Below are 12,297 nucleotides of genomic sequence, written 5' to 3'. Positions count from 1 at the left end.
GAGGGTGGGGTGTTGTGTTTTTAGCATCACCAATATGTGTAAAATAGTTTGTATTTGCGTATTACCGAGGCACAACGTGCCTTACATATTTTTAACCAGTACAAAATGGCTTCAAAAGTTTGTAAATGGCCAATTCATTAAAATAAGAGATTAAAGTACGATTAAAGTACAATTTTAAAGATTTGCGAAACCTATCAAGCTTACTTCCATCTAGCAAAAAATTAGATTTGTTCTATTCGTAATATAAGAACCCAACCGAACCCAAACAGTTATATTAATTTACATTTGCTTTGTTGGTAATTTCATTTTTTGTATATGTCACAATATTATATTATTATTTTTGTATTATTTGGGCTCGGCACCGACTTCAAAGTTATCAGTTGGTAGTAGTTAAAATAATATTGTAAATAGATAAATAGGTTTAGGTAGGTATTAAGCTAAATTGTGTGTATATATGAGGGTCACTACTTATATTTCGGGAATAGAAAAAAAACAAATAGTTAAGCTGGGAATATATTTTTATTGTTTTTCAAAGTACTCGCCACGATGACCGATATACTCTTGCATACGCTTAAACCAATTTTCAAAGCATTTATTCCATTCCTAATGAGGTACCTTCCAGACACGATTTTTGAACGCTTCAATAGCTTCTTCGGGCGATGAAAATCGTTGACCACGCAGTTTATTCTTTACGGATGGGACAAAAAGAAGTTATTGGGTGCCAAATCAGGGCTGTGGCGGATGTCGGTGTGTGAGAGCTCGCATTGTCGTGATGAAGAACAATCCGCCGTCTCTTGTTTGTTTTCCTTAATACCCCGAAAACTTCTGGCAAACAAATGGTTGTGTACCAAACAGAATTTACTCTTCTACGATCCTCTAGAGACACTGTTGCAATATTACCAGTTTTCCCGAAGAAACAGGCCACCATTTTCTTTGAAGTGCTTCGTGCGCGGACGGCTTTTGTTGAATGGTTCATCTTGGAACACACATACAGTCGACTGCTGCTTACTTTCGAGCTCGCACGAATATATCCATGATTCGTCACCTGTCACAATTTTATAAACGTCTTTCGAAGCACCGCGATTGAATTTCTTAAGCATTTCTTTGTACCAATCGACACGAACCTTTTTGAGCGATTGTCAAATTGTGTGGGATCCGACGCGAACAAAACTTTCGCACAACTAAGTGTTCATGTAAAATAGCATATATGCTGGTGGAACTAATGCTTAGGGATGCCTCGATCTCACAATAGGTGACATGACGATCTTGCTTAATCATTTCGCACACAGCATCGATGTTTTCTGACACAACAGCCGATTTTGGACGACCTTCACGAAACTCGTCGGAATTGAATTCACTAAACCAGCGATACACGGTGGTTTTTGATGGAGCTTCATCGCCAAAAGTCAAATTAAGTTTTTGATGCAATCTTGTTGTGATAATCCACATCGAAAGTCGTAAAAAAATCATCGCACGAAAATGTTCACGATTCAGTTCCATTTTTTTCCAAGACGAAACTTTCAACTAAATATAAAATACAAAAATAGCGTGCATGAGATGAATTCCCGAAATATAAATAGTGACCCTCGTAGTAGAATATAATGTAGGTGTAGTAGATAGGTTTTCGTTTATTTTTATTTAGTTATTACAACGATTATTATGTACATATTTTATTTCAAAATGTTTTTTTTTTAATTCGGTTAACAATTCGGTTATGAAACAAGTAGTTTAACATAGAGTTGAACTTACTTGATCTACATATGAGGAATATCCTATTATATATATATATATATATATATATATATATATATATATAAATATATATATAAATATATATATAAATATATATATATAAATATATATATAAATATATATATAAATATATATATAAATATATATATAAATATATATATAAATATATATATAAATATATATATAAATATATATATATATACTAGCGACCCGCCCCGGCTTCGCACGGGTGCAATGCTGATACTAAATTAAATACACTACAGAAAAAATATGAACGTTGTATATAAAAACATAGCGGTCCGCTCCGACTTTGCACGGGCATAAAATATATATGCCTATGTCACTCAATGAAAACATGATTAAAATCGATCCAGTATTTTTGGTTCATTCATTACTGCCCTTGCCCTGCACGCATTAAATTTGGAGTAAAACAATTCATCTTCACCTATACTTACTATGAAGATTTCCTGCTATCTTTGGAATATCTAAATTCATACAATTTTTATTACATTACACATTTTTAAACGCAAATTTTAAATTTGTAATATCTCCGAAAATATTTGTTTAATTTACATGCTGTAAGGAACCATATTGATCTATATTAATTGCACACTGTATTTAAGGTACTTAATTCGATAAGGATTAATGCCGTATTGCTTAAAATAGCTTCGTAAATAAGTCATTTTCTCACGTAAAAAGTAAACAATAAAAATGGTTAATGTGGGTTATCCCTAAAAGATAAACATATACCATCGCGGACTTTTTTGTAGACCTTTTTATGCTGTACAATACTGTAGTACATTAATTTGATCTAACTCGTAGGGTTAGGCAGCGTTTTTGCTAATTGCTAAATAAGCCTAAAAAAATAGGTTAATTTACGACATCACGTTAGGAAGCTCTAAAATTAGCAATGTTGCCTTAGTATATTATGCATGTATTATACATATAAACCTTCCTCTTGAATCACCCTATCTATTGAAAAAAACCGCATCAAAATCCGTTGCGTAGTTTTAAAGATTTAAGCGCACATAGGGATATAGGGACAGAAAAGGCGACTTTGTTTTATACTATATAGTGATATATATATATACATATATATATATATATATATATATATATATATATATATATATATATATATAATACATATGGTAAATTAATTTTACATTAATCCTACAAGTGGCTAAGTTACGAATATTCTCAAAAGTTTTCATTGCAATATTCAAGCTAATTATCATGGATAGATACCCGTTCTTGACTGTACTTCTTTCGGTCTAACGACCCGTTCGAAGGTTCATTGTAGGTACGCGTTTTTTTCCTGCTCGACGTCCGAGAATAAATAAGACATTATCTGAGCCAGAGTCGACCGATACACGAAAAGTATTCGAGGTCTTCTCTCGCCTAGCGTTCATTTAAATATGCCGCGATACCGTTCGGGTACGTCGTAGTTCTCGCGAAGAAGCGTCGGTATACTCGCGAATCGTGACTTAAGAGGCTCGATCCCATCGAGGCGTGCGTTTATTTTCCCGTCGCATGCGATGCTGGCTGAGAACATGTCTGGTGTTTAACATTAGCGGGATTTAGTAGTTTCTGAACGTGAAAGAGCTTCTTCTTGTTAATGATCATGGCTATGATGACTTGTAGAAATACGGGGTGCCACATTTATTTGAGATACCCAGCACAACTGAAGATAGAGCTGAAGAAAAACATGTTTTGCTTTGATTTTGATATATATATATATATATATATATATATATATATATATATATATATATATATATATATATATATATACCAGTCATTTTCTATGTATAAATGTGTTTCGTTTCTGTTTTGTTCGAACAACGAATGCTACGAATACTCTATTTCGTTCTTTCAAGTTCCATTAAACCTCTCCGTGGCCTATCTTTACACCATTGAAATCCTATGCAATGTAAGAGTGTAAGAGTGTCTTACATCCCTCAAAATACTGCATGTCCCTAACTCTTTTATGTATAATTTCTAGACAGACAATTTTCTCTAAAATAATTTTATTAAATTATGTTTATATCGATAAAATAGTTTGGGTACTTACAGTTCTTATATATTTCGTATATTTGGTCTCGAATAGAGCCAATATCAAGATGGTCAAAATTCGTTACCCACTTTGTATGTCGACGGGTTTTCTTGATTTATCGAAATTTATCAAAATAATGAAATAACGTTTGTTGGTTTGGGGTGGGTTGGTTTTTAGACTCTAGTAATAATAACTAATATTTTAAGTACTTTTGCGTACGTCTGACAACCGACCGCCGTCCGTTTGTCAGACATATACAGAACATTTTAATGTAATAATGTTAGGACCTTTTAAATCTTATCTATAAATTATTGTGACTGTATAATTAACTGTAGTTTTCAGATATACTATAATGTTAAAATAAATTATATTTAATAACATTTTCGTTCAATTATTTTTTTTAGATTAGAATTTTCCTGTATGTCAAAGCCAAACTGAACTACAACTCAAAGTTGATGCGGCAACATTGCAATGTTTCGACGTCACAAATATCCATGACGCATTACTAAAAAAACTTTGAATAGAATATAGGACCTCCTCCTTTTTTGAACTCGGTTAAAAATGGTGTTATTGTTCACCTATCTTATAAATATTTGTGGACACTACAATTATTTGGAGTTAATAATAGCGTGAACAACATCTACCGTCATTCTATAAGAGTAACCAAAACATAAAACAACAAACAAATCGAAAACAATACTTTATTTGACGAAACATACATTAAAGGAAAAATACTTCTTATACTTATTGTCTAATATGTGTCGGGAAACTAAAACGATTACAAAATGTCTTTTCTGGTAGATCGAACGACAAAACACGTCCTAGGAAAGCTTACAAACTTTACAAAAACACCTCGCTTGGATGGTAGTATCTACATTACATTTAAATGATTAATAATATTATGTATGTATATATATATATATAGGTCCTAACTGTAACTCTCTATGTATAAATGTGTTTCGTTTCTGTTTTGTTCGAACAACGAATGGAACGAATACTCTATTTCGTTCTGTGATTGGTTTTGTTTTAGGACTACTGGACGACAGGTGGTACTTTTTATTTCTTTGGTGGTACCAGCTCGAATTTCCAGATTTTGTTCGGTCCTATTTCCGCCACGTATAGCGCGGAACCGTTGGCGCATACGGCTATATCATGAGGATTACTGAAGCCCTAAAAAATACAAAACGTTAATTGTTATATGTTATAATCCACTGTTGGATGATCCCAGATAATGGTAACCAAATTTAGTCCTAAATTATTATTAATATATTGATAATAATAGATACTGGTGGTTGCTTGTATTCTGATCACTTCTTAACTTTAAAAAGCCATTTATTCTGAAAGATTAGTACAATATATATTAATAAAAGTATTTTCCATCATTTTCTACAAGTTTGGCAACGTGCGGCCGAGCATTATCATGCAAGAGACTGATACTTGCTATTGCTGGTATTTGTTGCAACAATACGTTATTCAGTTGGTCCATTTGAAGTTGATAGACATTTGAAGCATAGGATATATATAGAGGTTTTACTTAAATAGGCGAAACCGAGGAAATATTTTGCGTGGTCCGTTCAATGCTGGCTCTGAAACCACTATTTTGATTGGTTCATTTGGATTGGCCTACAAAGGCATTTGATTGGCTGGTATCTATAACCTAATTGTTAGTTTCTATGGTTTGTTTATGACGCAATTTTTCTGTATCTGATATAAAGTATGATCACCATTTTTGTGCCTTAGTTATGATCACCATAATTTGATTATAATGTATCTTCATTCTCAAAAGTGTTGTATATCCAGTATGTGTGTGGAAATAAAACACCAGACCTAGTTTTCTTGTGAAGAAACAACCCAAGCTAGATTAAGGATGTGTATTTGTATTCATATATATTATTATTTACCCTGAATACAACAGAAGAAAACATGGAAATATTACCCACACTTCAAAACCAAAATGTGTCCGAAATGTGAGGCAATGGTAAAATTACATAGAAGCTAAATGTTAATGTGTATTATACTACATGAAATGTTTTTGTTACTCTTTGAAAAGTTGTTGATTTTATAGACAAGAGGTATATGTTTTGTTATATTGTTAATAGATGCTTAAGCTATCATATTAACTCCTCGATTTTACCATAGTAAGAGCACAGTAGTAATTTTGTTATATATCAAACATTTTAATTTTTTGGTGGTGTTCTTTAAAGTATTACTTTTTGGTATGTTTTCTCCTTTCTCCTCCTCTATGTCTTTCTCTTTACAATTTAATTAACTTTTTTAATTATCAGTTCCAAAATTTTCACAATAATATTGTAAAAATAATTATAACATGCCTCAATAAATTGTTCTGTTGAACAAGTAAGTAAAATATTAACAGACACAGACTGCTGCTCTACTTTCAGTATGAGAGAACAAAAAGATAGAAACTTTAATACATTGATAGCACTAAAGAAATATGAAAAAGGGTAAAAAAGCTGTAGACAATTTTGATTATATTTGCCACGAGATATGTTATGTTTTCAATTAGATTGCAACCATTTTTATATCCACATTTAATTATTTTTTGTTTATATACATTAGATTTATTCATTATATACTTATATTTTAGTTTTTTGATAATGTATAATATTTATATTTATATAGAAATTGAAAATTTACATTTACATTTTAGTTTTATTTGAAATTTAATTGGTCAGTAGAATGTGACGTCAGAGGGTACTTCGACGTCACGTGATGCGTATGAAATCGTTGACCAATGATGCTCTCTTATTAAAATATTTTCATTACAGGTGCCTGTAATGGTAACGTAAACTAACCAATTAAATTCTGCGAAATGACGTTCTCAGTACCTTCCTGTTGGGACCACGCAAAACAATTCTGAAATAATTTGTGTTAAGTTAACACTTTATATATTACTCTATGATTTGAGATAACAACTTCATTTAGTCTTAGCAACGCTATATCTTGCTTATTTCGCTTCGCAGTCTGTATAATTGGCTGTCTGGCAGTAGATCCACTATTCTAGATTCATCATCACCAGTCACAATACTCCACAGGAAACTCTTCTCATTGCTTGGCAGGTAACGTTTCGAAATATCACTTTCAATCATTTCATGTGGTAATCTTCCTTTTGTAGAATTTGAACCGTATCCGTGATATGTAAATATTTGGAAACTGTTGATTCATCATCTACAAAACTAACTGAAGGTTCTTTGAGAGTTCGAGCTAAGTGTCATCCAATTTGTTTAGCTTCTCATTGTCTTTGATCGTAGACAAAACAATATTTAATAGTATTAGTAATCAAACAAATCACCGCAGATTAATCGTTATGGAAAGTAACTCGGCGATTTAAAAGCCCAATTATTAGAGTACCGCCTATTAAAAATGATCGAAATGAATGGGTTCGACTCAACGACGAAAAAAACTTAAATAATTCGAAGAAAATTATGCTAACGTTTACCAATCGAATGATATAGAATCTACGATGGATACAACTCCTGTTTATAAGCCCGATGTAGTTGTAAATCTGATTTCTCCAATGAAAGTTGCAACGAAAATTGGCTACAAAAGCATGTCTGAAGGTTGCTCGAATAATTATGCTAAAAAAAACCTGGCAAACCGGCAGAACAAGTCGAATCTTATAGACCCATTTCACTGCTGCCTGTGATATCAAAATTATTTCCTGGAACTGTAGTTAAAACGTATTAAGCCATTAATAGATATACCAGATTTCCTGAAATTCCACTACGAAATCACCACTCAGCAATCGACCAAGTGCGCTAAGTAACAGCGGTTGAAGAAAATAAATACTGTCCTACAATATTCCTGGATGTCTGATAAGCCGGGTGTTTGACCGGGTATGATAAATGGGACAAATCTACAAGATAAGCAAATTGTTACCGCGATACTATTGTCAACTGCTGGAGTCATATATTTTCATTGAAAATTTAGAGTCTCGAAAGAAGGGGCATTCTCAACACTTAAACATATTTCGGCTGAAGATCCTCAAAGTAGGATTTTGGACCACTCCTATATCTACCCTTCACAGTTGATATTCACGAACAAAAGACACAGTACTTGAAACATTTGCTGACCACACAGTTATCATGGCAAAAAATATATCTCTTCCTAAAACTGTCGAAAAAGTACAAATGGCAGTCAACAACATCTACAAATGGACTAGAGAGTATACAGCTTAATAGTTCCAAATCTGTTCATGTTAATTTTTCGTTGTAGCGAAATAACAAAAGCCTAAGTATATCACTTGACGAATACACGATTCCTCAAGCAGATATGATGAGCGTCTGTATAGGCTGAATAATTGAAATATACTAAAAAGAAATGAGAAATGTTAAAACCATCAAATTTGACAGTTAGGTTAGGTTGTTTAACAGCTGTTTATAAGTATTTTTCGCCAGTATATTTTAATAGTAGTAGTAGATATCACTGACCAAAATACATGCACACACCTAATGTATCACAATTATTTTATTCCCTATTTCAATATATTGAAAACACACTTTGGATCAACATACGAAAGAAATATCAGCTTAATTAAATATTAACTAAATCATATCAAATACAGTAGACGCTCGATAACGTAAATATTCAATAATGTAAACAGGTATAATTAAGCGAGTTTTAGTTTGTTATAAATATAAGTATATATATTAAAATTTCTTTTAATAGAGCTATTATTTTTCAAATCACTTAAATCACTTTCGTTAATGTAAACTTTTCTCTAATGTAAACTACAGTTGGTTTGATTAGCTCCTAAACAGTAAAACTGGAAATAAGTGAAGAACACTGACATCTATCCATCAAAACTGTTATTAAATAAATTCCTGCGCCTTCGCCATTTCTAAAATGATTATCCACCGTTACCAAGAGATCGATAAAGGGTTTTCTATTGAAATTATCCTACATAAAATTAATTGGGTACTACTAAGACTACGATGAGAAATATATTCTTACCCCTTCCGGTTGCCAATGATCTATCACAGATTCAGTTTCAGGGTCTATAGTCAAACCCTGGATAGGTAACATTCGATTGGTAGGTCCGTTTACTGCGTAGATAAGTTTTCCTGTAAAATTAAATAAAATTTATTTGCTATGATTTATGTTTATATCTTATGAAAATATGGTGAGTATTATTGGGACCTATCGACTATAAATAGTAGAAACAGTCGATAGTCGCAAAACAGTCGAACTAGACGATTGCAAAAAAAAATAGCGATTAAAAATTGTAATTATTACTATTCTTTATACTTGTGACAGTGTGAAAAAAAATGCAATGATCCCAAATATGTTTAGTGGTATTTTTTAATATTCGGAAAGTAACAAGGATATAATAAAATAAAAGTAATTGGTTTAAATTTTTTAATTTTTTTTTTCAACCGTACCATGAGTAAGACGGAGATGTATATATTTCCTTTGGAACCTTGTTTGGAAAAAAAATAGATAATTGTCCAATTAGTCTAACAACTATATATCCATTACTCCTTTTTTAAATACAATAATAATTTTATTTATCGTTAATACGGAATATTTTATTATTAACAATATTATTATTCCTTGAAACTTGAATGAAATAATTTTTACTACTTAAAAGGCTTGAACAAACATCGAGAGACATAGACCATCGAAAATGTCAATCAAAAAAATTCCAGTAGTTGCCAAGATAACATAAATGCAGTCAATATAATTATTCTAATTATCAATCAGAATGTTGTTCTTTTTACCATATTACATCAATAAATAATCTTGAAAAACAGACCTGCAAAGTGCTGATAGATTAATTCTACAATATATTGTTATTGGCCATTGTACTACAAACAAAACCTAAAACCATTTATATCACATAAAAATTTACGTAAGCATACATTAGACGTATTAGTTTCAAAATTGCGGCTAGGACGGCAAAGCCAAAACGTTAAAGATCATTTTCAGTTATGTCATGGAGTAGTTTTTTTCTATGACTGGATTTTACATCGTGGAATAACGGTCAACAAAGTACCCAGAAATATAATCCCAGATGTTGAACACGGGCGGGGTGCCAGCAGCGCCAACTAGAACACGATAACGAATAGCTGGCAACCCCGAGACGTTTATCTGGGATGTTATTGAAGGCTATTTTCGATCATTCGGTGACCGACCATCGTTTGGTTTAGACGTACCACCATCGACTGCCCAAGCCTCGTCTCCAGGTAAAACCGCTGCCATCCGTTTTATCTATTTTGTAATTTCTAGATTTTTTTTATATAGCCAATAAATAACGGTCACATAATGTCAACACCACTGTTTCATTTTGTTTTACCTCCATTCACCGAGCCATATCAATTTACCCTAAAAATATATTTGGGAGTCATTATTCCATTCCTTTTTACAGATCCACAGAACATTTAAATATAAAAATTATTCTACTTCATTTAAAATGATATTATTCATTGCAACGTCATAGTATTCAGCAACTATTTATTTCCTTTTCTTTTTTAAAATTAGTACAAGAAGGAATATCTACATCTCCGTGTCACGTATGCAGTACAGTTGGAAAAAATAATCACATTCGAATAAAATATAACAACCAATTACATTTGTTATATTAGGTATTCAATAATTTCCAAATATTAAAATTAAATACGACAAAACGTATTTGAGATACTTACTCCAGTTCTTTTTCATAAATTCAAAGTAACACTAGAATATAACATTAATTAACACTGTCAATTACCCATTTAAATTGATTTAAAATGAACTGATCCAAGCCGTTATCTTCGTCCTTTTCTCTCTCACAATTTAAAAGGAAAGAATTCGTACATCTTCGTCTGATATCACGAATGCAAAAAAACAGTCGAACCGTGCATTTGACTGAAAATAGTGATTACTATTTTAGTCGCTAGTTTTTTGACAATCGATTGTTTCTACTGTTTTGCAACTATCGACTGTTTCGACTAATCGTCGATTTCAGTCGATAGTTCCCAATGCTAGTAAAAAGTAATAAAATCAGTCGGACCAAAAATAGGGACTGAAAGAGTCGATAGTAAAAACTAGTCAATTACTAAACTGTTGATAGTTGTTTTCAATCGATAGTTCTCAATGCTAATGGTGAGTTTTACTTTTCTCTTAAAATACGTTATTTTAAAAATTACCGCACAGCCTCCGTGGCGCAATCGGCTAGCGCGTTCGGCTGTTAACCGAAAGGTTGGTGGTTCGAGCCCACCCGGGGGCGACACTTTTTTTAAAACTTATTTTCCGTACCTTTTGCAGCAACTGCAAACACTCGTCCCATATCGGGCTGTTGAATGGTTAAAGCCGGTTCTTTTTTTCCTTGTACACTGTACAATCCAGCCCTCGGACAAACCACTCTCATATTTTCACGGTCAGCTACGCACAGCCGGTCCATGGATTCAATAAGGGCCAGGGAATGTGGAATTTGTAGCGATAAAAACTCTGAAACGGTCATTATTATTATACGTTTTCGATAGAACATGTTTGTGTACCTGGAGGACTGGGAATAATTCGCAGCAGGCCGCCCGCCGCGTTGTATTTCAGGATCCTGCTGTTGCAGTAACCGTCGGCGATGAAAATCTCGCCAGTGGACGCCACGGCGATCGAAGTAGGTTTGCAGAAATGTTTGGGATCGGATCCCGGTACGAAACGTTCGCCGAAGATCAGGGTGGGTTCCAGTTCTCCAGGTTTGAACTAAAACATTATAAAAATTTGATTAAATGAGATTTGACGCTTTTGAAATTTGAAATCACTAATTTACACATTTGTTAACACAGCAGTTATTTTTCAGGGAACAAAACTATTATATACAGTCTATTCAAAGTTTATTTGTATATGCGTCATCTAAATGTGTGACGTTAAAATGTTGCAATGTTGCCGCATCAACTATGAGTTTTAGTTCAGTTTGGTTTTGACACACAACAAAATTCTAATCTAAAAAAAATAATTGAACAAAAATTTATAAAATATAATTTATTGTAACATTATAGTACATCTAAAATCTACAGTTAATTATACAGCGATATTAGTTTATAGGTTGGAGTTATAACCTTTTATTTGGACTTAACTTTACTCAAACCAAATGTATTGGCTGATCTATAGATCTAATCTATAGATAACAAAGTAAATACTAAAAAAATTAAGTATAACACTTGTTTATAAATTATTACAGGAGATCACTTATTCAAGCGATTTTCTACATGTCATTGTATATCATATACCTCATCAAACACTTATTGCTCATTGGGCAGATTGTGAAATGCTATTACTAAAGGTAACTAGTTAGTAACAGTCCTAGTGCTCATCGCCCTTATGGTGTTCTCTCGATATTTTTCCTCGGACAATGGGTGATTATAAAGGTGTCTGGCGTTAAGATAAAATATGTCTACCTACAATGAAGACACGTCAAAAACACTCCCAGTCCAATGTGAGCAGGTAAAGCCGAAAAGGGTTCCCTCGATAATGTTTCTCCACCCCAATTTTGA

General features: G+C 32.6%; 1 protein-coding gene and 1 non-coding gene across 2 annotated transcripts in view; one reads left to right on the top strand and one right to left on the bottom strand.

Moving 5' to 3' along the window:
- Positions 1–4,495: 4,495 nt before the first annotated feature.
- LOC143195740 (peptidyl-alpha-hydroxyglycine alpha-amidating lyase 2) overlaps positions 4,496–12,297 on the bottom strand; it is a 34,108-nt gene continuing 26,306 nt past the window's right edge. Inside the window, exons 5-8 of the mRNA XM_076403173.1 lie at positions 11,305–11,506; positions 11,063–11,254; positions 8,780–8,889; positions 4,496–4,978 (exon numbers count right to left, since the gene is read on the bottom strand). Of these exons, the coding sequence (XP_076259288.1) occupies positions 4,865–4,978; positions 8,780–8,889; positions 11,063–11,254; positions 11,305–11,506 (618 nt within the window). The 3' untranslated portion in view covers positions 4,496–4,864. The remainder of the gene's footprint in view (positions 4,979–8,779; positions 8,890–11,062; positions 11,255–11,304; positions 11,507–12,297) is intronic.
- Positions 10,960–11,033, top strand: TRNAN-GUU (transfer RNA asparagine (anticodon GUU)). Its single transcript has one exon. It is a non-coding gene; the product is annotated as a tRNA-Asn (tRNA).

The sequence above is a fragment of the Rhynchophorus ferrugineus genome, unplaced genomic scaffold, assembly GCF_030347505.1.
Source record: "Rhynchophorus ferrugineus isolate W39M unplaced genomic scaffold, kcgeb_rfMv2 rfM4, whole genome shotgun sequence".
In the NCBI taxonomy this organism is placed as follows: Eukaryota; Metazoa; Arthropoda; class Insecta; order Coleoptera; family Curculionidae; genus Rhynchophorus; species Rhynchophorus ferrugineus.
This window is presented reverse-complemented; position numbering and strand designations above follow the sequence as displayed.